The 27,403-nt window shown below is 37.9% G+C and overlaps 1 protein-coding gene across 1 annotated transcript in view; it reads left to right on the top strand.

Annotated features, from left to right (window-relative positions):
• Positions 1-27,403, top strand: part of LOC125622800 (V-type proton ATPase 116 kDa subunit a 2) — a 53,311-nt gene that overhangs the window by 6,000 nt on the left and 19,908 nt on the right. The window contains exons 6-25 of the mRNA XM_048821210.2: positions 363-559; positions 842-965; positions 1,609-1,744; positions 2,818-2,883; positions 4,692-4,820; positions 5,338-5,415; positions 6,381-6,458; positions 6,983-7,094; positions 8,060-8,163; positions 8,628-8,784; positions 9,963-10,088; positions 11,041-11,129; positions 11,963-12,063; positions 16,458-16,607; positions 19,139-19,217; positions 20,842-20,939; positions 23,499-23,636; positions 24,163-24,263; positions 25,198-25,324; positions 26,184-26,266. Of these exons, the coding sequence (XP_048677167.2) occupies positions 363-559; positions 842-965; positions 1,609-1,744; positions 2,818-2,883; positions 4,692-4,820; positions 5,338-5,415; positions 6,381-6,458; positions 6,983-7,094; positions 8,060-8,163; positions 8,628-8,784; positions 9,963-10,088; positions 11,041-11,129; positions 11,963-12,063; positions 16,458-16,607; positions 19,139-19,217; positions 20,842-20,939; positions 23,499-23,636; positions 24,163-24,263; positions 25,198-25,324; positions 26,184-26,266 (2,273 nt within the window). The remainder of the gene's footprint in view (positions 1-362; positions 560-841; positions 966-1,608; positions 1,745-2,817; positions 2,884-4,691; positions 4,821-5,337; positions 5,416-6,380; positions 6,459-6,982; positions 7,095-8,059; positions 8,164-8,627; positions 8,785-9,962; positions 10,089-11,040; positions 11,130-11,962; positions 12,064-16,457; positions 16,608-19,138; positions 19,218-20,841; positions 20,940-23,498; positions 23,637-24,162; positions 24,264-25,197; positions 25,325-26,183; positions 26,267-27,403) is intronic.

Below are 27,403 nucleotides of genomic sequence, written 5' to 3'. Positions count from 1 at the left end.
AAAACACTATAAATAGTGGACTTCACTAGAAGTGTCCCAAGCACTAAATTTCACTGGAAACACTGTTTCTGTTATTGTCCTCTGGTTTTTAATTAATGAATTTTAAAAAGGGAAACTTGATATAGTGAAAACACTTAAAAGGCCATACTCTGCTCAAATGTTATGACTCTGCTAAATGTGTTATGGAATACAACATTTGTGTCAGTATTTCCATTTTAATCTTAACTCTGAGTAGTGCTAGGAGCTCCCTTTTAAATAATCCTGGTATGTATATCATCACAGGCAATGAGAGAGCATCCTTGGTGAAGCAGAAAAAAAGCCCTGTCATGTTAAACAGCTTCCGTTTTCTTTTTTATTTCAAGGAATGCACGCCAGATTTGAAGCAATTGTTCAGTGGATCATGTTTTGCTGGAGTGTTTGGTGGGAATGTAAACCTGCCTTTTGACCAATTGTGCTCTGTTCAGACAACGAACAGTGCTCCTGACTGGTTTCCCTTCTTGTGTGTACAGTCTCCTCTTAACAATTCACCATTTCTTGGCTACTTCTACCATGGGTCTGTGTAAGTTTTAATAAAAAAAAGTCATAGTGAATGTATCGAATAGTTATCATACGCCAAAGAAGTTGTTATACCACTTCTGTAATGCGAATAATGTTGTTTACAGGAACTATCCAAAACCAACATTTTAAAATATATGCATTATTTAAGTTTTATAGTGAAATGTAACTGTGTGTATGGATTTAGAGGTAATATGAAAGAGGGAGATTTGAAAGAGATAATGAGTAATTATTTGTATTGGATAGGTGATACACTAATCATTTATTTTTTAACATTTGTTTGCAGTTCTTCATCTCTAGTTTCTTCATTTAAGATTCCTTTGCAAACTGTTCCAGAAAAACCTTTAAGTGGTTACAAACAAGGAGATCCAATTATGACAACAGAGAATGAGTATTTTACAATTCGTCAGGTAATAGCTTCATGTTAGCAGTATTTGGGTTTTGTTTTTTCTTTCTTTTCCTTATTTGTCTGTCTCAGTGTATAGGAACAAAGACAGATACAAGCAATTCTGTGAGTAGCTGTTTTGAACTGGTGAAATACACTTTTCAACTAGCAGAACATTCACATTAAAAAAAATAATCATCTCTCTACCATCAATATTTTCCCATATAAATTAATATTTTGAATTTAACCAAGAAGAATACACTCAAGAAATATAAACAAATTTGGCATAACTTAACATTTTTAGGGGTTCTTTACATATTTTTGTATTTTTTATAATCCCTGCTCTTTAACTGAAAACTTTATTTTCTATTAGCTCCATCCTCAACTACTCAGGCTTTTTCTAATTTTCTTTACATTTTAGAATTTTCATTTTAGAATCACTGATTGTAGTTGGTCTAGCAAATCACAGTGAAACCTTGAATTATGTTTTAAAATCTGATTTTTTTTAAATATAAATTTTGGTCTAATGGCTTGCTTGTTTTGAGATAAGTGTAGGTGGGCATAGTACAGACACCATGTACAATGAAATGGCGGTGTGCTTTTTAGCTTGAACAGTAGAACTAGAATAAATTCCATCTTCATATTCTTTTCTTTTGAACTGCATGCAGCGATCCATGGCTGGGCAGTGTGTTGGAAACGCCCCAGTAGCATTCCTTCAGAATTTTGATGTTAAATGTGTTACTAGTCTGTCAGCTTACAAGGAAGGATTGTCTCATAATGTGATGATAAACAGTGGTACTGGAGGTATGTTGTGTTTGCTTTGAGAAAATGTACTGATATTGATTTAAGAATAGATATAGTGATCTTAAAGTCCTAAGACTGATAATATGGTAGCTATTTATGGACAACATGATATCCTACATTGTTTTTGTTATGATCTAACAAAACTTCTCACTTGCAAGGCATTTCAGCCATTCAACTGTTGACTGACTGGTTCTTGTGGCAAGCCTCCTGCTTTAGGGTCCCCAGATTCAGGATATGAGACTTTGAGCTTGGGTTATGACTTCCTCAGTTTCCCCTCTCCCACCGAGTACAAATTTTGGCCAACAGGGTTTAAATACTAGCCCCCATCGAGAGCATCCCTTTCCTGTATTCAGACTGTTGTAAGAACTTTTTTTCCTCAGCCAAGGGCGGACACTATCCTCCCTTTAGAGTTAGTCATAAGTGGCTTCTCTGTAACACTTTGTTCTCCTAGTGTACGAAGCATTATCTCCTGGGTCTCAGTTATAGAGTTACATTACCCCCTGGCCATTGTGCCAGCATGAGGACAACATATCTTAAGTTGTTTGCCAATGAAATTTCCAAAGTAAGACATTCTCTTTACGCTGTAAAATACTCCCCTCACCTCACTTCTTGTCACACGTTGCACTTTTGTGGGAGCATATTAATCCTTCAAAATACCATACATTATCATTTAATAAGAAAGATCTGATTATAATTAGAAAATAGTGTTGGTATCATTACTGCTCTTCTGAAAACGTGTATTTGTACAACTAGAGGCTTAAAGTGTCTGGGCCTAATTCAGTCTTCCTGTTGTACCTGTGTGTCTGAGGGCATTGCTTGGGTCCGTTTTATCGCTCGCATCTTAATACAGCGACTCAGCAAAAATAGCTTATTTTGTTGTGTCATATAAAGCATGCTTTTTCAGAGGAACCTGTTGTGTTGTAATGACTGTCTAGTCTTTTACTTTTGCTTGTTTATTTTCTAACTCATTTTTTTTATAGTTTAATAAATCCTCTACCTTGGATGAGGAAACAGTATGAGGCTGTGTCTCATTTGCTAGTTAGATTTGCTGCATTTCCTGTTTTTCTTGTCAGACACCATCCAACAAAATGTGATCTATGGGAGTGTAACTGATGTACGTAACTTCATCACTAAACCAGGTATGTGTCTTTTCTGTACTCATATTATTCTTACTATCCTTAAAGAGACAAGGAGTTGATGATTAAGTTAAGATGTTAAAAGAGATCTTTGCAATTACCTGAAACTAAAACAAAACAAAACTTAGTGCTATGCAAATTGAAAAATCTTAAAGTCTAATCCATCTCCCTTTGAAGTCTATGTAAAGAAGTCTATTGACTTCAGTGGGAGTTGGATCAGACCTCTAGTCCTTATATATCTTAGCCAGTAGCAAAAGTAATTGAACAGTTGTAATGGAGTTAAGATGTACGGATCCCTTTGGCTATATTTAAAGTTTACACTCAAGTATAATAGTTGAACCCCACCCACATGCAGATGTATAGATTGGTATTTTGAAAAACCTCCTTTCTCATTAAATGCATCTTACAACCACACCACACGATCCATCGTCTATAGCCAAGCTCTGTGATAAAACCGCATTTGCTCCAACCCCTCAGACAAACACCTACAAGATCTCTATCAAGCATTCTTACAACTACAGTACCCACCTGCGGAAGTGAAGAAACAGATTGATAGAGCCAGAAGAGTTCCCAGAAGTCACCTACTACAGGACAGGCCTAACAAAGAAAATAACAGAACGCCACTAGCCGTCACCTTCAGCCCCCAACTAAAACCCCTCCAACGCATTATTAAGGATCTACAACCTATCCTGAAGGATGACCCAACACTCTCAAATCTTGGGAGAAAGGCCAGTCCTTGCCTACAGACAGCCCCCCAACCTGAAGCAAATACTCACCAGCAACCACATACCACACAACAGAACCGCTAACCCAGGAACCTATCCTTGCAACAAAGCCTGTTGCCAACTGTGCCCACATATCTATTCAGGGGACACCATCAGAGGGCCTAATAACATGAGCCACACTATCAGAGGCTCGTTCACCTGCACATCCACCAATGTGATATATGCCATCATGTGCCAGCAATGCCCCTCTGCCATGTACATTGGTCAAATTGGACAGTCTCTACGTAAAAGAATAAATGGACATAAATCAGATGTCAAGAATTATAACATTCATAAACCAGTCGGAGAACACTTCAATCTCTCTGATCACGCGATTACAGACATGAAAGTTGCTATTTTACAACAAAAAAACTTCAAATCCAGACTCCAGCGAGAAACTGCTGAATTGGAATTCATTTGCAAATTGGATACTATTAATTTAGGCTTAAATAGAGACTGGGAGTGGCTAAGTCATTATGCAAGGTAGCCTATTGCCCCTTGTTTTTTCCTACACCCCCCCCCCCCCTTAGACGTTCTTGTTAAACCTTGGATTTGTGCTGGAAATGGCCCACCTTGATTATCATACACATTGTAAAGAGAGTGGTCACTTTAGATAAGCTATTACCAGCAGGAGAGGGGGTGGGAGGAGGTATTTTTTCATGCTTTGTGTGTATATAATAAGATCTTCTACACTTTCCACAGTATGCATCCGCTGAAGTGAGCTGTAGCTCACGAAAGCTTATGCTCAAATAAATTGGTTAGTCTCTAAGGTGCCACAAGTACTCCTTTTCTATCTTACAGCCAGTTGATCTGCACTTTCATGTAGAAGATCTCCAGGCTAGAAGAGTGCATCTTAGATGCTCTGCATTGGTATGGTATCGTAGTAACTAAACACTAAAACGGAGGTGTTTTTGTTTTTCAGAAAAAGTTAGAATGAAGGCTGTTATAGGTTTTTTTTATTGCATTTTATAGAAAATCTTCCTTAAGATGTAATGACCTCTTTCATTAGTATGGTTTCCATCAAATGAACTGTTCTTTTCTTTGCAGAAGACATTCAGCGTACTGAGGTTTTATGTATAAATGTGACCTTTGCAGAATATTATATGTTCATATGGAAAGGCAAGACAATAGAGGAAATAAATGTCACAGTCCTCACTGGAGAACTATGTGATGGAGGTACTATAATGCATCTCTACAAAATAGTTTATTCAGAAATAGTTTTTTTCTCAGCATAGAAGTTTTGTGAAAAATACTTTTAATCAAACATCAGAAGACAATGCAGTTTGAAATAGAATTTTCCATTGGGCTAAGAAGAGCCAAGTGGTGTGTCTGGTTGGTATATTGTTAGTTTTAGGGTAGTTATTTATTAATCAATGATTGGAGGTTGATATTCTATGTACTGTTTACACAAAAAAAGGCATGTGTCAGTGGCCTGCATTGCTGGATTTGAGAGGCTTCATAGAAGGTGTTAATCAGCTTTTGAAATCCTATATGAGCATGCACAATCCAAGAGCGTGGGTCTACATGGCAGCTGCTGGTTGATGTATATGTTAGTTAACAAGACTTTGGTGACTGTGAGGGTGGGGGGAGAGGGAGTTTAATTGTTGATGCACTTGCTTTTTTACGTAACAAAAGTATTGCAATGGACTACTTTTTTTCTAAGAAATTATTTACATTTTTTTTCTTTTAATAGAAATACTGACACAGAGATTTTCAGTAAACTTTGTAAGCTTCAATAGTACTAATACAACAGAACTATCTGGGAATCCAGGTAATAATACTCTGTTTTACTTTAGCTTCTGCTGGCTGATTTGGCGGGGGGGAACAACTTTTTTATTGATAGCCATAACCAGTTATGCCCAATTTTATTTTTTATCTCTCTCATTTTCATCTTAATGTTGATAATCACAGCCTCTCCATTTTCTACCCTGCTACTGATAATATTGATGATGCTGAAAAGTATCATCAGATATTGTAGAACTAAAATATTAGGATCTGATCATGAAAACACTAACAGGCATAGTGCTTGCTACTGTAAGTATTCCCATTGAAATGATGCATTAGCAATTTTCATCCTAATGCTCCCTTGAATGTTGAATTTGAATGTTGCTCTGTGGCTGCATAGGAAGATAGAAGAGAAGAGGCTTTCTTTGCCCTCTTTCCTCTCTTCCATAGTGCAGCCAGCTAACACAAGGTAGAATTTGGCTCTTACTGTTTTCTGAAAGTCGTTAATACTCTTTTGTTTGAAGTGAAACCATTCTTGCTATAATGAAAAGTTCTGTTTAGATGTGAAACTAAGCACCTCATCAGTCAATTAGGGTTTCCCAACACGTTCAGAACTGTAGGAGACAATACTTCTAGCAAAATGAGAAGGCTTCATGATTATACTACTAGGCACTTTTAGACAGTACAGTATTTTACAAACATTAACTAATCCTTACAGCTCTCTTTTGTGAGAGTAACTGAGACTAACTATAATACCTAGCTCTTATACAGTGCTTTTCAGCAGTAGATCTCAAAGCACTTTACAAAGGAGGTCCGTATCATTATCCCCAAGGTCACAGAGTAGTTAGTGAGCCAAGATTAGAATCCAGTAGTTCCTAGCCTTCATTTCTGAACTCAGTTCTCTAGACCATGGCATTTTTAAGAACTTGGGGAGTTTTATGTATTATAAAAATGTTTGTCAGTGCTGATGAATTCTTATAAAACTTTCTCAGTTTCTCTTTCTGTGTTTAGGTTACCAAGTTGGCAAACCTGTTAGAGCCGTAAATATTTCTTCTGAGACTGTTACCATTCTAAAACTTTGGCAGCCAGGTACTACCTTTTGATATGCTGTTTTAATCACAACTTGCAATATAAACCAAAAATACTCTAATTTTATTATGTGTTTTGCTACATCTTTTTTTATTTTGGCCTTCCCAGACTGCTCTGGGTTGCTAATCTAGTGTTTCTTGGAGTTTAGATAAATTTATTATAGAAACTCCAAATACAATGAAATATACATGTATAAATCAGACTTTCCTGTATCATAATTTTATTTTGTATATAGTGCTCTCTTGAATAAAAGACCACTCCTGAAATACTGGAAAAATACACTAACAGGTAATATGAAGTATTGTCATTTATATGGAAGTGCAAGACATACGCAATAAAACAAAGTACTGAAGAATCTGTAATTTTTAAGATGCTACAAATGAAAATGGATGGACACTTAAGATAAATAGAATTTTAGTAGTATTTGTTTTAGCATTCTAAATCAAAGTAGCTTTCTACAAATTTGCAAGCTAGAGACTGAAAAGTTTCTATGAGAAACGCAAATAAATGTTTTCATTTTGTAGTTGGCAGTGGTTTGTGTACATCAGCAACTTTCTCACCAGTTCTGTTTGGATTAAATTCACTATCTGGATGCATTTTAGAAGTTAATATTAATGAAGATTGCGGTCAGTTAAGGTGAGGTATATATGGGTTATCCTGTCCTCCTCCCCCCTGTATTCATTTGTGGCTTTAAATATTTATAGAACTCTTATGTTAGTATTCAAAATAAGAAACCGATGCACTTTAACTAATTTGATATTATTATAGTGGTGGGTTTTTGTTTTGACTTACGATAGCCCGTGCTGCAAAACACTTCCCATACAAGCCTCTTATATCCACACATTCATATTTCTCTAATTATGTAACTTTTGTGTTTGAAAATGGCTATTTTTAGTGCCTTTTTAAAGGGGAATTTTTTAGTAGTTTCAGCAAAATCTTTAAAGTAGTTTTGGACTTGGGAGAATGTCAATAAATAATTTTTCCCCATTTAAAAAAAAGACCTATTTTTTTCACTGGAATAACTCAAATAGCTGAAATTTGTTTAAGAGCATGCACTGAGAATTTTGAAACTTCAAACTACTAATAAATGTCTCATTAAAATCCCTATAGGCCCCCATTTCTATAATCTCTAAGGACTCCACAAACTTGAATGTATTTATCCTCACAACATTGCTAGGGCAATGCTTTTATCCCCATTTTACCGATGGGAAACGGAAGCACACAGGAAATCTGTGAGAGAGTTGGGAATCAAACCTAGGTCTCCAAAGTTCCACACTAGTGTTTGAAGCATTGGACTGGCCTTCCTCTCTAGGGATGGGTACTTAATGACAACAAATGCTGAATACCCTTGTTTTACATCTCATCCACAAAATGGCCCCTCCAGTAGCATAGCAATCCATTTTATTATGCCTGGGCATGGAGTTTACTGGTTCAAAAGGAAGTGTGTCACCTTACTGAGTCATCCACATCAATTCCAGCAGCACTTGGGTTTTCATATTGGATCTCCTGTACAAGTACTGACAAGATCTAATAAAATCACAGCCCAGAGTGGTGTAGATATAGGTTTATTTGTAATGTATTACAACATGAGTGTTTTGCAGGGAGGATGTAACTGATAGACTTAATTCATTAATACAAGCTACTCATGTTGGGAAGAGAGGCAACTCAAGTTACAGTGATCTAAATGATTTGGTGGAAATAATACGTAAGTCAAAGCTTCATCTGTATTTTAGATTAATATAGATTTTAGTTTTACTTTACAATATGATTAGAAAATTTTAGTTTCTCTTATAAAACCATAGTAAAGGTGTACGGTAACAGTGTTTTAATGTCAAATTATGAGAAATCCTCTTTTTCTGTGTATATGCAATACCATTCCCCCAATCCCCCCACAAATTAAATATAAATACTGATACTCTGAACATTTTTTATGACAATGAGGAAATAAAAATGTCAATTTATGTCATGTGTACAGATTGACAGTAAAAATAAAATTTTATCAATCTCAGTATTTCATGTGGAACCTCTCTTTTCTCCAAGGAAGAAAAGACATTTTTGTTTTATTCCTATGCAGTTTTTATTAGTATCTCACTGTATCGTGATAATGTATAAAATATGTTTTTAATATATATTTTTTTCAAATCTAAATAACTCTGTTTTCCTGAATAGGTTTAGATCCACCTAATTCTAGTGCAAATGCAAGTGCTGGAAATTTGAACGGCATCTGCTCAGATATTCCTGCTAACCTGAATATTCACATAATCACTGCTGACGTGGGTGCAGTAGAAGGGATTGCACAGGAAGAGATACTCGGTGTACAGATCAGGTACAACAGAATCATGGCACTTGTTATATTTGGTGAATATTGTGTTCAAGTATAGTTGGACACTGTTGGGTAAATGAAGCCAAAAATATGTAGTTTAAAAAAAAAGTTGCTTACAGGTTTTTCATGATTATCTAGGGTTTTGCTTGGGTTTCTTCTCCGCAGTGTTTGCAACCCAAATCCAGCTGCTCTAGTCCATAATCACTTTCACTTTCTGGTTAGCTTGTTTTCCTTTCCAAGGTAAGATGTGCAAAAAGTAAATTATTGGTGAAAGATAAAATAGACTTATTAAAACTGAAACAATTTAAAAAAAGTCTCCTCCAATGTTGCTAGCAACAGCAGTAAGGAAATGTATTATTTTAACCTGAAAGTCTCTCTTTTATTAGCCACCATGTTTCTCTCTGCTTGTAAATAACTTTGTTACTTGTGTAGTTTCACTTGACACACACATTAGTAGCAAGCTATATATTTGAAAGCATAAGTGGAAAAATTCCAGAAGAAAATAACCCAAAACTCATAAGTTTCAAGTGTCAAAAGCTCACGTTAGCAGTAAGTTTTATACATTCCATCTCATTAGATGTAGATAATATAAACCTTTATAGGTAAAATTTTCTATTTTGTGTATGCCAAAGTTGTGTCTGCAAAAAAGCAAAACAAAACAAAAACATTTACCCACTGTCCATGCAAAATGAGCATTTGTTTGGACTGGCAAATGTGCATTGTTGCTTAGGGATCTTACCTGACTGCTATTCTGAGTACTGGTCATAGCTCTGATACTGACTGGCTGGGTTACCCAGGGCAAGCCACTTAACTTCTCTGCAATTCAATTTACTGCTAGGTAACATTGGCATGATACTTACCTGAATCACAGTGTGATGTGAGGCTTCCATCAATGTTTATTAAATGCTTTGTTAGCCATGATGAAAAGACAATATAAAAGTGAAAAGCATTTGTATTAAACTCAAGTGTATTGAAATTTTAATTGGGATCGAGGAGAATGATATTGCCCAGCTCTGATTAAAATAGAGAATAACTAGTAAAATTATGAAAGTGCAGTGCAAGAATACAGCAACAGGTACACTGTAAATATTATTAAAAAACCCTTTATAAGATATTCTCTTTGATATCCATTTGATATTTCCCATATAAATTACACTGATTGTATGTTAATTTTCTTTCAGTTTTTCAACAGTGATATGGCAATTCCAATGTGGGATTATCTGCGAAAATAAGTCCAGTTCTCTTCCTATCACTTCTTCAGTCCAATTTATTAAAGTACCAGCTCAACCACCCATTCCAATGACGAGGTAACTTTTTATAGAAAGCAGATATCTATCATCAACTATGAAGAAATACCAAATTAAAATAGCAATAATAAAATAGTAAATTTGGTTTGCCAGAAAATAGTCATTAGGTTTGAGGCTTGGTTAGACTGCACTGAATCACAGCTCTTCTACCAGTTCAGTGTCTGTTTCTGTAAAGTGCCTTAAATCCCACTAAATCAGAGGAATCTCAGTGAGAGTTGAAGGGTACTCTGCATCTCGGCCTCATCCTGCGATGTTTACTTGTGTGACAAGTCCCTCAGTAGAATTATTTGTGAGATTCACTTAAATGGATAACGGGTGCTGGATCAGCCCCTAAACTGACACTTGCCTTGTAGGTACATTCAAACAATTGTTGTTATTTCTAAAGCATAGTATTTGTTCTTTTGCTACTAGAACCATAGAATTATGTATGGAAAGGTCTGTTAGGTCAGCCCCAGCAAGGCAAGCTTGTTTCCTATAGTAAACTTTATATTGCTTTGTCCAGTCTAGTTTTAAGTTTCTCAAGAGATGAGACTTTCCTTCAGGAAACTATGTTATGGACTAAAAATTCTTACCATAAATAAGTTTTTTTTTTTCCATTATATTCAACCTAAATTTTCCTATCTCAGTTTCATCCCAGTTCTTCTGGTTTAAAACCCTGGTACTACCCCCAAAAGAATCCTCTTCCTTGGTGTAAATCTGTGCTCATCAGAAGAAGGAACATTCCCTTAAATCATCCCATGGCTAAAAATGAGAGATTGATTGATTAGAAAGGAAGTCGTCAGGTTAATGCTCCTGTTTTAATTGATCTTTCATGCAAAAATAATTTAATAAAGAAACAGCTGCAAGATTATTTACTCCAAACATCTTTCTAATTTGTTTTTCTCTGCATTTGCACTGGTGACTGGTTGTACCATAGTTGCAATTTAAGGTTTTTTTAAAATTGTGTTTGTAGATTTCAGATGAACTATACAGAATACGACTGCAATCGAAATGAAGTTTGCTGGCCACAACTCTTTTATCCATTGACGTGGTATTACACAGGTAAAAAAGTAGTGTGTGTGGAGTACAATGTATTATCAAGATTATCAGTAAAATTACATGATGCTTTGTAATATGGAAGTGAAGTCTTCCTGTCTTTTGGAAATTGTGAGCTGCAAAGTATGTTTGTTTATTAAATTGTTCTTTACTGTCCATGACTGGATTTATATTGTATCTTGGCAGATAAGTGGGGAAAAAATGAAGAATAGTTACCAGACTCAGTACTTTGTCAGTTCTCTTGAGGTTTTATTGCTATTTTTATAATGTTGTTTTAGGGAGAGTAAGGTTCTTTTTTTAGCCCCTTTCAAAACTCTCTATCTCCCATTCTGTTTACTTTTCTTTCTGGCCAACCTACTTTATAAGAAGAATGCATGGCTTGCTCTATAATATTGGCCTATTAGTCTGTCAAGTTCTGTATTATGCCTTTGCCTGTAGCATTTGGCAACTTTCAGCTAATTGAGTTAGGAACTCCTGTACTCCAGTCCAAGCTTTGCCATTCGTAAATCAGTTAACTTTTCAGTTTTTCCATTTGTAAAAGATGAGTATGATCTGATTATTGGGGGGTTGCGAGGATTAAATAGCTGATGTTTGTAAAGCACACTAAGGCACTGCTCCTGCAATGAGAACTGCAAGGGTACAGAGGACTGCCCCTACTGTTCTCAGCACGAGGTTGAGGCCTCAAGTTATTCTGTACTACATTATTTTATTTAGGTCCATGTTCAGTTGTAGTCTGTAGCTTTTTATCTTTGCCTGATTTTTAATTCAATATAAAAATAAAACTTTAGGGCCAGGGTTTTCATATCCTTATATTTATTTAGATTTTTGTTTTCTTTCAGGAGAACCGTACTCTCAGTGTCTTGCCAAAGGCTTGATACTGGCATTTTTCTTTCTACTCGCAGTTGTTCTGAGTAATCCTTGGAGCAGAATCCTTAAAGTGTGAAATAATACTATAGTTTAAAATTTGAGAGTATAAAGAGAACCATTTTATTAATGCATTTTTTTACACTTTTGTATTCAACCAATGTTTCGATAAGTAGTACTTTTATTATAAAGCTTTTGAAAAAAGTAATTTCTGGATTTTGTGTATTTTTATATAAATACTCAGAGATGTAAAATTAATGTCTGTTCTATATAGAATATGGTTGTATTAGGTTTTTAAAAAAAGATAATCTGTTAATGGCTAGATCCTGTAAATGGATCTGCCAGAGTGCATTCCTGTTACATTGATTTTTGAGGTGCACTGCATGGGTTCAGAAATGTGCTTGGGTGGATTCATATCTAAACTGTAAGACATTTGAGTATTTACCAACAAAAGATATAAACTTCAGTTAATGATCAATTCAAGCACACAACTAGTGTTCTCTAAGCAATTTAAGACTGAGCTTTACAGTTAATTTAGGTTTTCCATTTTGCTGGATCACTCTGGAAAGAAATAATTTGGAATAGTAGCAATAATCACAATGGAGTTGGTTTCCCATTTTAAAAAGCATCATCTAAAAAGTTGCTATAAATGCCTTATTTGACTTCAGTAGTAGTCACTGTGTTTATTTTCATTTGTGATGCTAATTGTTGTTTAAAAATATATCTGCAAAGGAAAACAATTTCTCCTTCTGTACGTGTTAACAAGAAGTTATTTTTTAAAGAAAAGAATTGGCTGTTTTAATTTTCTTAAGATCAAGTCTTGCCTTCCTTGCTTTTGCTGGATGGCTCTGTGCATAACTAGTGTGGGAATGTGATGTTCTCAACTTGCCCAGGACTGAGAGTCACCTTTACCCCACTGCCTCCAGGGAGAGAGAGACTTGCTTGTGCTTAACTGGGTGTCAGTGCCTTGACACCACCAGTCTGTTAGTCATCTGGAGAATCTTCTCGGAGTCATACTAGCCCTTACTCTTTTTTACAGGTTAACCTTGGTGCATTCCAGTTCTCAAGCCCCTCTGAAGAGTTCCCATGTAGTGTTCAGCCCTTTATACACTGAATACTCGCAGGGAACAGTATACACACCAGCTTCAATGATTCAACTCAGGATCCGCTCCTTGTACAATACCTCAGCACTGAGATATATTTGTAGTGAAAACAATTATAAGTTTATTATCAAAGATCAAGATTCAAGAAATTTTGAGTAAGGATAATGGAAACAGAAGGGTTACATATAAAACAAAATTAATACATGATTTCTAGAGACTAGACTTAAAGGCTAAAATCTTGGCTAGGAGAGTTTTCTTATCCAAAACCTTTTGCAGACATAAATTCAACCTTTTTCCCCCCTTCACAGGTGACCGCTTTACAAAAATATGTATGTTCTGTATGTTGTGGTTTGAAGTAGATACATTTAGAAATATGCAGTTACTGCATAAAAGTAGGAATTAAGTTTAGATTTTTTTTTTAAAGTGAGATATATTAAAAATTGCCAGGAACAAGCCTATTTTACTGACCAAAGGCGCCATCTAGCCTGGTATCTTGTCTTACACAGTGGCCTAACACCAGTGCTGCAGTAGGTGACTCACCTCTGCACAATCCACGTGGCCAATTATGCACTACACTGCCTGAGAATGGAGTGGTGGGTGGTAGTTCCAACTGATTACCTGCTTTGAATAAAGATTAATAGATCTTGTAACTTTTAGTCTATTTTTTACTCATTAATTAAAACTGATCTCTTTAGTTTTATATTGTGGGACAAGGTAAAACATAACAGCTTACTTGTCTCATCTATCTATCTAAAAGTACATAGTCTTTATAATTTCTCCCCACTCCTCTTTCTAAGCAAAAATATTTTGCTCTTCTAAATCTGTTCTTGTATGGAAGTTTTGCCCTCTGTCATAGCTACTCGATCACTTTAGAGGCAGAGTTGGGGGCATCTGTCTCATGCTTGGACAATTTGAATGAGATTTCAAAGAGAAATGATTGAGTAAAGGGTATGACTGTAAATGTCTCATGAATAATAGTAATTCCCATTAAAACGCATGGCTCAGTGTCTCATTTTCATAAGGGAGAAGCTTTAAAAATGACTGAATTTTCCCAGTTAAGGAGTTTCCTTACTTCCAATGGATGAGACTTAGAGCAGGCCTGAGAGGTAAAGACAATCCAAGATTATGAGGAAAGAAGGGGACAGTTTACTTCTTTGCTGCTGAAGCAGATTTTATGTCCTTGCCTATCCCTCCAAAGGGCCTGGGGATTTATTTTAATGCTAGTTTCAAAGTCCTCCCCTTTGGGGTGAAGGAAAGTGTTTTGTAGTTTGCTGAGTACTGGATCCATTTGTCCTATGCTTGGGGATGAATCATGCCCACAACCATCCCTGATTTACATTTTGCAAAACCCAAAGCTGCCCAATGAGGTTTTCCAAACCAAACTGCTGTTTTTCAGTCCCCTCTTTGTTAGACAGAAGAGAATAGGCCCAAACCTCAGTGGTTAATCTGAACTACCTTGAAAGCTGGGATGGGGGGGAGAGGTTGGATAAAATGTGACCCAGATGGGAACTGCCTCTGGGTCTGGTGAAACTTTCCATGTCGGTGGTCTCAATTGAGGGTGCCTTCAGTAGGGAGAAAAGGTGTGCTCTTACCACATACCACACAACAGAACCGCTAACCCAGGAACCTATCCTTGCAACAAAGCCCGTTGCCAACTGTGCCTACATATCTATTCAGGGGACACCATCACAGGGCCTAATAACATCAGCCACACTATCAGAGGCTCGTTCACCTGCACATCCACCAATGTGATATATGCCATCATGTGCCAGCAATGCCCCTCTGCCATGTACATTGGTCAAACTGGACAGTCTCTATGTAAAAGAATAAATGGACACAAATCAGATGTCAAGAATTATAACATTCATAAACCAGTCGGAGAACACTTCAATCTCTCTGGTCACGCAAGCACAGACATGAAGGTCGTTATCTTAAAACAAAAAAACTTCAAATCCAGACTCCAGCGAGAAACTGCTGAATTGGAATTCATTTGCAAATTGGATACTATTAATTTAGGCTTAAATAGAGACTGTGAGTGGCTAAGTCATTATGCAAGGTAGCCTATTGCCCCTTGTTTTTTCCTACCCCCCCCCCCCCCGACGTTCTGGTTAAACTTGGATTTATGCTGGAAATGGCCCACCTTGATTATCATACACATTGTAAAGAGAGTGGTCACTTTAGATAAGCTATTACCAGCAGGAGAGGGGGTGGGAGGAGGTATTTTTTCATGCTTTGTGTGTATATAAAAAGATCTTCTACACTTTCCACAGTATGCATCCGATGAAGTGAGCTGTAGCTCACGAAAGCTTATGCTCAGATAAATTGCAAAAAGAAAAGGAGTACTTGTGGCACCTTAGAGACTAACCAATTTATTTGAGCATGAGCTTTCGTGAGCTGTAGCTCACGAAAGCTCATGCTCAAATAAATTGGTTAGTCTCTAAGGTGCCACAAGTACTCCTTTTCTTTTTGCGAATACAGACTAACAGGGCTGTTCCTCTGAAACCGCTCAGATAAATTGGTTAGTCTCTAATAAGGTGCCACAAGTCCTCCTTTTCTTTTTGCGAATACAGATTAACAGGGCTGTTACTCTGAAACCTGTCTTAACTCGAGGTAACTCATACAAGGTAAACACCTAGCGAAGACAGGATAGTTTGTAGTTTTCACACAAGTTAGCAGGCTCTACAGTTTTTAAGGCTCTCTTCTCTGCCAAAATCTTTGGGGTTTTATGAGATAACTGACCCGGCTCAGCTGTGTGGCTGTAAATCCTGAGAGGAGACAAGGCTCAGTACTTTATCAGGCTCTAGCTAAGGGCCATCAACCCCAAGGGAAGAGAATGGTGGTGAGCTGGCGGATCTCGCCGAGCTTCTCTGGGTCCCGCTAACAGGCGGCCCCGCTAACTCCTGTGAAAGCTTCACCCCGCCGGGTGCCCCCTGGGCTGTCACCTCGGGTAATGCATTCCCCATGCGCCGAGCGAGACCGCCCTCAGCTCTGCCGGAGCCCCGGCCCGGCCCGGCGTGCGCCCCCGCAGGCAGCCCGCTGGGCCCCTCTCCCGAGCCCTGCTGCTCCGAGAGGCGCCTGCGGCCTAGCTCCGCGCCCTGGCCCCTTTCCCGGCGCGCTCTGCCGCTCGACCCGGGGGCGGGGCGGAGGAGCGCACGGCTCGCCGCAGCCCGGCCGGCGCTTCCGCGGACTGCTGAGGAGACGGGTTAGACAGCGGAAGCGCCTGGAGTTGTTGCTCGCGGACGCTGGAGCTGAGCTCCCCCCATGGCCCCGGGGAGGGGAGAGCCCGCCGGGCCCCGCGGGAGGCGGTCGCGATACAGGGCCCGGTGACCCTCGTCAGCCCGCTTGGCGTGTGGGTGCCGGGTGACCACAGCCTCCACCCCACTGCGGCCCAGGGCTCATCATGGGCTCCCTGTTCCGCAGCGAGAGTATGTGCCTGGCCCAGCTCTTCCTGCAGGCGGGCTCGGCCTATGAGTGCCTCAGCGAGCTGGGCGAGAGGGGCCTGGCCGAGTTCAGAGACGTGAGTATGGGGGGACTTCCTGCCCCATCTGCTCCGCCCGAGACACCCCCCCGATTCCTCCTCCTGCCCCATCCACTTCGAGCCTCCCCGCCCAACTCCTGTCCCCTTCCTTCTCCTGCCCCATCCCCTCTCTGCGAGACTCCGCCATCCCCTTTCCCTTTAGCCTCCCCGCCCAACTCCTGCCTCTAGTTCCCCCCTTCTTTCTCCTGCCTCATTCCCTTCCCCCTGAGACTCCCCTCCTGACTCCTGCTCCATTCAGCCCCCAGATTCCTCTTCCTACCCCATCTTCCCCCCCGAGATTCCCCCATCCCCTCACCCTGAGACTCTCCTCCTGACTCCCCACTATTCCTTCTCTTGCCCCATCCCCTTGATTTTTGTAATCAGATCTAGGTGGCTGAACCCACACATCCATGTGCAGCCTCCTTTGACTTCAGTCTTGGAGTATATGGTCTCAATTATTATGCCTGCACATCCAAGTGGTAGGCCAGTGGAAGTATCTAAACTGTTTAAAAAGATGCAGAGTTCATTTTCTGATCACATCAATCTTCCTGACTCTCTTTTTCTGGCAGTTTTAAAGCATACCTGTTTCTGGAGGTATAGGCAGAATAAGTACTCCTTTTCTTTTTTCCTTAGTAGGTGAAACCAAGTCCCTGTCTAATGTAAAATAGGGGTGGTCAATAGCTATTTGTTGTTTGTGTGATTCGTTGGGATTATCTGGGTGATCTCTGCTTACTGGCTGAAACTTCAGAATTTCTTCCAACTTCCTTTCAGATGTTTTAATTAGAAGTAACTTCTGAAGGGAAACTGGAAAGTAAATATGGTAGATTAGAAGAAATGATTGTTAAAAATAATAATTAACACTAAAACTGTTGTCCTGTTGTCCAAAATGTTGTCCAAAATGTCCAAACTGTTGTCCTGTTGTCCAAACACCATTTTAGGGTCTGATTCTGCAACTCTTGCTTTTGTGAGTAGTACCATTTGAAGTCAATGGGATTAATCCTGAAAGGACTGCTTGCATGATTAAGGGTATTATTGTCAGTGCTGCAGAGAAAAGGAAAATAGTGGAATATACTATACATACATATTTTCAAGCTGATAATACAAAAACCATGATGAAAATTCCCTAAAGTTGAATACACATTCATGAACACTGCACATACAATTTATGACATTGGGAGAGTAGCTTTGTAGTAAAATGAAATTTTTGTACTTGAATTCACTTTCAGATTTCACTGAAGTTCAGTGACAAAGCTCCCATTCACTGCAGTGGGTGAAGGATTGAATCCTAAATCTGTGTCTTTAATTTGGAGTCATAAGGGCACTACATTTAAAATAAAATAAAATAAAAATAAAATTGGAATGGTTTCTCTGTGGGATGTAATTATTTTTACAGTTTGCTGAAAAAGAGGCAGAAGGTTTTGATCTGTTTTAATTGAATTTGTTGTCTGAAATCCCTTTACATCTTCCTAAATGAAGAGTTTCAGAGTAACAGCCGTGTTAGTCTGTATTTGCAAAAAGAAAAGGAGTACTTGTGGCACCTTAGAGACTAACCAATTTATTTGAGCATAAGCTTTCGTGAGCTACAGCTAAAGCTTATGCTCAAATAAATTGGTTAGTCTCTAAGGTGCCACAAGTACTCCTTTTCTTTTTTCTAAATGAAGAGGAGCACCTGCTGGGAGGAGTTACCTTTTGTTGAGCACAGATGTGGTTCTGATTCCAGGCTACCCAGTTTTAGTATCACAGCAACAGACTTCAGCTGAAACAGTGCTGGTTGACATTTATAAGCCCTAATCCTGCAAACTCTTACACATGTTATTAGGTTTCAGAGTAGCAGCCGTGTTAGTCTGTATTCGCAAAAAGAAAAGGAGTACTTGTGGCACTTTAGAGACTAACCCATTTATTTGAGCATAAGCTTTTGTGAGCTACAGGTCACTTCATCGGATACATTCAGTGGAAAATACAGCGGGGAGATTTATATACACACAGAACATGAAAAAATGGGTGTTATCATACACACTATAAGGAGAGTGATCACTTAAGATGAGCTGTTACCAGCGGGGAAAGAAAACCTTTTGTAGGGATAATCAAGGTGGGCCATTTCCAGCAGTTAACAAGAACGTCTGAGGAACAGTGGGGGCACTATGCCCCCCGTGCCGCTCTCCCGCTGGTAATAGCTCATCTTAAGCGATCACTCTCCTTACAGTGTGTATGATAACACCCATTTTTTCATGTTCTGTGTGTATATAAATCTCCCCACTGTATTTTCCACTGAATGCATCTGATGAAGTGAGCTGTAGCTCATGAAAGCTTATGCTCAAATAAATTGGTTAGTCTCTAAGGTGCCACAAGTCCTCCTTTTCTTTTTACATGTTATTAGTTTCACTGAGTCCATTTAGACTGTTCATGTTTGTAAAATTGTTGAGCACAAGTGTTTGTAAGATTGGGGTTCTAAAGTCGATGAACCAGTTGTGTTTGGAGAAATTACTGCTTTGATAAATATTTAGTGAGTATTTTTTCTCCTTCACCCTCAGCTCAACCCCAGTGTAAGTGTATTTCAGAGAAAATTTGTGGGTGAAGTGAAGAAGTGTGAAGAAATGGAAAGGATACTTGGTAAGCTTTGTTGTAATATTTTTCTTTCTCTAAACTAATCTCTTAAGCGATGTCATTACTTAATTAAAGTTTACACAATCAGAGTACTACTACATTGGAGATCTTATTTATCTGTGTTCTTTTATTATGCTGATCAGAACAGAATCTGAGCACTTTGAAATCTGAGACTTTTTTACATATTCTATAGAGTCTAGGATGTTTAGAAATTTGGGAGTCAGTGATTAGGTCACTGTTCTGAGAGTGAAAACAAATAGATGTTTCTTAGCCTGAGTCTATGCTACGAGGACACAGCTACTGTGCTACAGCTGTGCCACTGAAGTGTATCACATTAGATGCTTCCTAAATGGGCAGAAAGGTTTTTCCCATTGGTGTGGTTAATCCCTCTCTCTGGGAGATCAACAGAAGCTTTCTTCTGTCGACTGAGATGCATCTACATTGGGGGTAAGGTCAACCTACGTACGTTGCTCAGGGTTTGAAATTTTTTACTGGCCTGAGTAACATATTTAGGTCAACCTAATTTTTAGGTGTTGACCAGGCCTTGTTTTGATATTGACACTTTGTGTTACCTTGTGCAAGTCACTTAACCTCTCTGTGCCTCCATTTGTCCAGCTGTAAAATGAGTTTAGTGATGTCTGTTTACCTTTGTAAAACATTATTTAAGTGCCCAGTAAATATTTTTAATAAAAAACTTCGGGTGTAGAAGAGTTACTAAACACTATTGCTGATAAATTACTGCAACTGTTTCAACATAAATTCTGTTTAAAATTCTGGTTAGGAAAATGGAACTTTCTCTCTAGAATGAATTCCTTAGGAATTAAGTATATTAGTGCACAAGGTGACCTTCAGCTATTGAACTTTCAAGCAGTCCTGAAAAATAGCCTTCTGTGCCCATAATTACATTCACGTGCTAGTAGATTAGTGGTAATTAGATTTTTTTAATTGAATTTCAACTTGCTTCCATATGTTGTTGGAAAAATATCGTAAATTCTCTTTATGGAAATGTTTTTGGTACCCTCTTATGAGCTATTTGTTTAGGTCATGTAAAACCCACATCCTTTTCATACTCTTAGCAGCTGTCTCAGCTCTTCCATTGCTCTGCATGTGTTGCATTTATTGTCAAGGTTACCCTTGCCCCCTGCTTTGAAGAATCTTTATTGCACACGTGGATCAGTGAGCAGGACATCAGTTTTTGCAGAAGACATGAATAGGGGAAGGAAGTCACTTGAAGAGATATCATGAAATGTTAAAAGTTTCTCAAGGTCCTTGTGGCTGAAAGTTTTCTGCAAAGACTTCATGGCTGAAAATATTTAATTCCACAAATACTTAAAAGAAAAATATGCCTTGTATTTTAAATGACCTCCCCCTGCAAAAAACTCCATCACCTTAAAGGTCCTTAGTGCTCAGTACCTCTAAAGACGATATCAGAATCAGAAAAAGAGAAGATCTCTAGAGCCTGATTTTGCAATATACTTAGTGCCCTCAATGACCGCTGACAGGGTACTCAGCAGCTTTCAGGGGTGTTCAGGCATGTTTGGACCCCTAAATAAGTTATCTAGGCAATATGTTCTGAAAAATGTTGCATAATACAATTCTTTTTTCAATTCTGTTTCTGTTCTTACTACAGGATTTCTAGTGCAAGAAATTAAGAAAGCTGATATTGCTCTTCCTGAAGGAGATACTTCTCCTGCTGCACCTCATCTTAAACACATGTTAGAAATACAGGTAACTCTTCAAAGAATTTTGCAGAAATGAAAGGGTAGGATTGGATCTTGGAACTGAATTTTACTTTCCTTCATTTTGGAACAAATCCTGAGAATTTGCTGTTCTCCTTTATTAAACTGAATGCTGCAGGTGCTCAGCACCTTTTGGTATTTGACCTTTAATTGTGTTTAACCTAACAGTTCTGCGCTTAACTCTGCTATCAGGTTGGCATAACTTAGAAAAAAATATTTCTTGACTTCGTGCTCAAGCTTTCCCCTCTGTAGCTTTTTTCCTTTCAGCCAGTGATATGCTAGAGACTGGAGTGAAGATGCGGTATTGATGTGGGCTTTTCTGTGGCAGAGCTAAAGTTAACTGTTAATTTTTTGTCTGTTTAACTCAGAGCTTGTTTGCATCTTTTTTTTTTTTTTTTTTTTTTTTTGACATACTAAGTATGCTGGTTTACCTGGCTTGTCAGGTTTCCCAGACAAATTAACTACTGTGACTGTAATCTTTTAGTCTTGTAGGTCACTTTGGGAATTTACCCAGTATTGCAGTTCTTTAGCACATATAACTCCAAAGGAGGCCAGTGGCAGTTGTGAATGTGAAAGCTGAGCAGGCACTGAATGCATAGAAAGCAGGCAGCTGTTTTGTGTAGATGCTGTTGAATTGATTTCTATTTACAGTATCTCGGTAGAAACAATTGTTTGTAAAATGCACGATGAGTTGAATAATATATGTCAGTGGTGGCCAAACTTACTGGCCCTCTGAGCCACATACGAAAATCTTCAGAAGTTTGAGAGCGGGGCAGGCCTGCTGGGGTTGGGGCGTCAGCTCTACAGGAGGCACCTGCTGGGGCTGAAGCCCCGAGCCCCTGCAGGTGCGCCTCGCAGGGCTGAAGCCCTGCCACCTCACTGCAGGGCAGAAGCTCTGAGCTCCTCCCTCCCCAAGTCTGGTAGGCAGAGAATGAGGGGAGGGGCAAGGGGCTCTGCGAACTGCACTTTAACTGTAAAAGAGCTGCATGCATCTTGTGAGCTGCAGTTTGGCCACCCCGGTATATGTTTTATAACCTCCTCATTCAAAATTCAGTCATTCGTATTGTGAAACCTTTTAGGCCCTAATTCTGATTAAGAGCTGGCTGTCCAGCTCTGGTACAAGCTAAGGATGCACAGAGGCAGCCCTAATTTATGGTACTGATGCCAATGATGTATCAAGCTTACACAATGCAGAGTGGCATAGGCAGACTGAAGGATCCAACCCTTAGTGCTTAATCATTAAAAAACTGGGAATCTCTTGCATCAGTGAGGCAAACTAACTTTTATAAAGTTTTTAAAATTTCTTGTTGTGTGAATATAGATGTTAGATCATTTTAGTGAAAAAAGCTAGTAAAATATGGGATTGTCTTATCTTTCCTTGCGAGTTAAGGACTCTTCAAGCGTCTAAACATGCAGAGTTTGCATTGAGAAATCTGGGAATTGAAAGCATTCAGGACTTTGTATAGATAAAACAAAACAAAAGAGATCCTGGGCTAGAAAAAAATAGCTGGCCAGATTCTCTGTTGGTGTAACTCCAGTCAGGGCTGGATTTAGGGGCAGGAGACCGCCTTAGGTGCTGGGCTTGGGGTACTGTTTTTGTTGTTAGCGTCTTATATGACAGGGATAAATCATGCATACAAATCGTGCTTCAAAGTAGTGAAATGGTCTAAAAATGCAATAAAAAGTAAGATATTTAAAAGTTTAACAAATGGAGCGGGACGGGGGGAGCTGAAGACGCTCCTCGTCTATGGCATCATTTGGTCTAGGGCAGCCTTTGACTCCAGTGACAAAGGCCCTGATCCTGTAAACATTTAAGTATGTGTGTAATGTTACTCACTTGGTTTTGGTGGGAATACTCATGAGTAAAGTTATGCATGGGTATATTTACAGGATCTGGGTATAACATTAAATTTTTTTTTGAAAAGGAGCCCCAGACTATGTAATATAAAAAAGGGTGGTTGGATAACAGGTTAGAAATTGATGGATCGTGAATGTGGGAGAAAAGGAAGGAGAATAAAGGACGTGTCTTTATATTTATTCTGCAACTGAAAATAACTTTTTTCTTTGAGGATTTAAATAATTTTCAGCAGAGATGGAAGTTATTCTGATTTCAGTATCTTGTCATCATTTTCTGCCAAATGTACTAATAGGCATTTTTCACAGATGATTTAGATTACAAGATTTATTGTAGCTCTTACTTAAATTAAAATATATAACCAGTAGAAAATAGTTTTTGGAATGTTTCCCTTGATCTTACTTTCAAATGAATTAATTGGGATGCCAAAATTTCAGTTCTAGAACCAGCTGTAAAAAATAGACTGCTAGTTGACCGTATTTATTATCAGAATAAATGGTTAAACATTCCCTATTTTAGGTACATATATTGTTTAATTTGACCAGATTGAAGAATTAACTGTCTCTGATGCTCTACTTGATTTTTTTTTTTTAAATGATCATGTTTGGTAAAAAGCATTCAATAATTAGAAATAACTATCCCTAACTCTCAATGGAGAGGGAAAGTAATACAGTGTCTTTTTCCATTTTTTAGGAACAGTTGCAGAAGCTGGAGACAGAATTGAGGGAGGTGACTAAAAACAAAGAAAAGTTGAAGAAAAACCTGCTTGAGTTGACAGAGTATACACACATGTTGCGGGTCACACAAGCCTTTGTCAAAAGACCCGTTGAGGTACTGAGTGTACTACATAGGGAAGATTGTATTTTAATGTACAATTTTGTCTTATAAATATGTTAGTAATTATATAACTTGGCAGTCTTTACAACAACATGCAGTGTCTTGTCCTTTATTATTATTTCTGTTGTGTAGCTCCTGTAGATCCCACTCAGGGATTGGGAACCTATTGTGCTAGGCTCTGTATACACATACACAATGAAAAGGCAGCCCCTGCTCTAAAGAATTAACAGGCTAAGGATCCAGTCATTTAAATGCTTTTATTGCAACCTAGTAGAAATTGGATGAATGAACTATTTGACTTTTTATGTACACGAGTTGCAGTTACAATACTGTCATAGAATCTTTGCAACAGTATTTTTGAATGCTGACAAAAGGCAGTTCACCTGAGATCCTGAAACCTCGCTTGTCTGAAATCCTATGTGGGACATTTTTTTTCATTGAATTTTTAGTTGGTTTTATGATATCAAATTGATTAAAATATTGAACTTCCTGAAAGTTATCTGTATCTTTTGTTTGTCAGTATGAATCCTGTTTACATGCCAATTATGAGGAATTCCCATCTTTAGAAAATGATCCTTTGGTGGACTACACTTGTATGCATAGGCTGGGTGCCAAGCTGGGGTAGGTAATGTTAAAATATATGAACAGAAATTTTATTGGTCAAGTCTGGCAGATCAAGCCTTGATGCACTGTTGTAAAACTACTCTAAATATTGGACCAGATCCTCAGCTGGTGTAAATCGTTGTAGCTGCATTTACTTCAAGTGAGCAATGCCAATTTATAATAGCTGAGAATCTGTCCCACTGTGTCTTAGACTTACTGGGCCAGATTTTGTCATTAACTTAATAGCAGAATGACTGGCCCCAAAATATTACCAAAAATCTTCATTAAACTGATAAAGCATTTGTATTAGGCACAATGTATGCTTATAATAATAGAATGTAATGATCTGGTGTGGGGCCTTTTTTTATCCCAAGGTAATTACGTAGCATTTTAATGAACTAGTAATAATAACATGAAAGTTGTAAAGATGATAAAATGTTTAATACTTAACACATACATATTTTCAAAGCGATGTACAAACACAAATCCTCACCACACCTCTGTGAAGTATATATCACATTTTGCAAATGGGAAATCTATGAGGTGCAGAACAATTGAGTAATTTGCCCCTGGGTTCAGAGGGAATTTGTCGAGCTGGTTCGCATATGTGTGCTCAGACCAGTACTCTACATTTTTCTTCTCGATGTAGAATGTACTATTTGCGTGTTGGTTTCAGAGGGGTAGCTGTGTTAGTCTGTATCAGTAAAAACAACGAGGAGTCCTTGTGGCACCTTAAAGACTAACAAATTTATTTAGGCATAAGCTTGCGTATTATACATTGTAGAGTGGAAATAAAAGAAAATTGATCAGCATTTGCTTGGTATGACATTTTGTTCTATAAAAATTCCGATGCTAAACTATTATAATTAGTCTTCTTAGAGAAAAAATATTGTTAGGTTTTGACTTTTCCTATGGGCTTTGGTTTACTCTTATGACGTCTGTTTTTATATAGATTTATATCTGGTTTAGTTCACCAAGCAAAAATTGAAGCATTTGAAAAAATGCTATGGAGAGTCTGCAAAGGATATACCATTCTTACTTATGCAGAGCTGGATGAATGTCTGGAAGATCCAGATACAGTGAGTAAACATCATAGATACCGTTTCATTATGTTTACTCATCATACAATTAGATAAGATGATTCTCAGGGGAAGAGAAATTGGTCATCCGGCAGCAGATAAAAAGGGAAAGTTAATGAGTTCTCAATATCCTTGGGAATTAAAACAAAACAGATGTTGGTCCTGATCCTGTTATCACTGCAGGAGTAAAAATCAGCAGTTTCTGTAGTTCAGCTTGACATATGTGGAGTCTCATGGAATGGTGATGGTTTTATGGCAGGATATCTTGAGTAAAGTACATGGCGTTAATGACTACTCAGGTATTTATTAACCAGTCACATACAGTACTTAAAATGAATATATAATATTTAATCTGCTATTGCAATAATAAAGGAATGTTTGATCATCTACAAAGATTTTTTTCCTAAACTTTAAACATTAAAAGATTCTAAAACAGTTAAGACTGCCTCACACTGCTGTACTCTGTGTCTGCTATTGAAAATATTGCTATGTATCTAATTTGTAACACTATAGTTCTTAAAGGGTGAGCTTTTCTTGTACTACAGATATTTCTAAGGTGAATAAGAAAAAGAGTAAAAAAAAAATTGATTTCTCTTATTCCCTCCCAAAAGGTGTGTGTTAATCTAACATAAAGAAGAAAAAAGGGCACTAACACATTTTCCTTTTTAGGTGTCTTTTAAGATTATGTGAATTTTATGCTGCTAATGGTGTTTCTCCTGTTATCAAAATGCATTATTTTGCTTCAGAAATTTTGCCTTTTAGACCAATAAGAGTAACGGGCGACCAAATATTGTCAAATTGTGGTGGAATTATAAATCATAATTCAAATGAACAACATCAATGTATTTGTTTATTTTAGGGTGAAATCAGAAAATGGTTCGTGTTTTTAATATCCTTTTGGGGTGAACAGATTGGCCAGAAGGTTAAGAAGATATGTGACTGGTGAGAAATAAAACTAATATCATTTTTACTGAATATTGAATAATGTTGTTTAGTTTTTGCTTATGGTGACTATTTCATTACTTGGGTATGCTGACTTTACGGGACATTTTTGAAGATTTAATTTTCATTATTTCTGCTTGTTGTTTTTTCAGTTGTAATCTAGTTTTATAATTATGTAATGTACAAAGAAATACACAAATCCTTCTATCTAACATCTCTACTCAAGTATTTAAGTATGCAACTAAAGAGTGACCCTATCAACTGGATATATGCTAACATTTCTATTGTTTCCATTTGAATTTTGATTAAAGGACTTCGGGCCAGTCCACTTTCCATTGAGGTCAAATGCCAGTCTTTCCATTGACTTCAGTGGGAGTTGAATTAGGCCTTTAATGGGTCAAATTGTATACTGTTTAGTGTTTTTGTAAGTCCTGTTTATTTTTTTCTTTGTCAAATGTAAGCAGCAGTCTTTTGATTATTTTTGCAGTTTCCTGTTTTAGTTTTAAAACCATTCGCTGGCAGTACTTTGGTTCAGTATCTCTGCCTTTGTTAAGCAGGCCAAGAAACAATAGAGGGGAACAAATAATACCTAAGGCTTTTTCCTTTGTAGTTCTCAAAGAACTTTACAAAGGAGGATAAGTACATTAGTTTCCCCATCTGTAAAATGGAAACAGAAGCACAGAGAGGTTTAGTGATTTGACCAAGGTCATACATGGTCTGGGGCAGAGTTCTGAAGAGAACCTAGGTCACTGTACTCCCAGTCCGGAGAACTATCGACTAGACTATGATTAAATCAAACATACAGAGAGCTGTTTTAGAACCCTCAGTAAAATAGATTGAGTGACTTGTCTGAAATTAATAAAAATATTCAGGTGATTTGGATAGTTGAATGGAGTGAATTCTGAGAATGAGGGAGGGAGTCACTACAATGGCATGTCGAAGTTCTCTGCAGGTGATCCAAAACCACAACAATCCTTAGCCTTTACCTGCAGTGCCCTTCTCTAGTTCTGGCAGTCACTGCCCTGCAGAGGGCCAATCATGTCACATTATGTGGTGTAGTGTACATGGGGACTGAGACCAAACTTCTTGTGACCCAAGATAGATTTTGATCCAAGATCTGTGAAAGGGAAAGGTGGT

Source organism: Caretta caretta, chromosome 15, assembly GCF_965140235.1.
Source record: "Caretta caretta isolate rCarCar2 chromosome 15, rCarCar1.hap1, whole genome shotgun sequence".
Lineage (NCBI taxonomy): Eukaryota > Metazoa > Chordata > Testudines > Cheloniidae > Caretta > Caretta caretta.
Note: the sequence above shows the minus strand (reverse complement) of the source record. Positions and strands in the feature narration are given on the sequence as shown.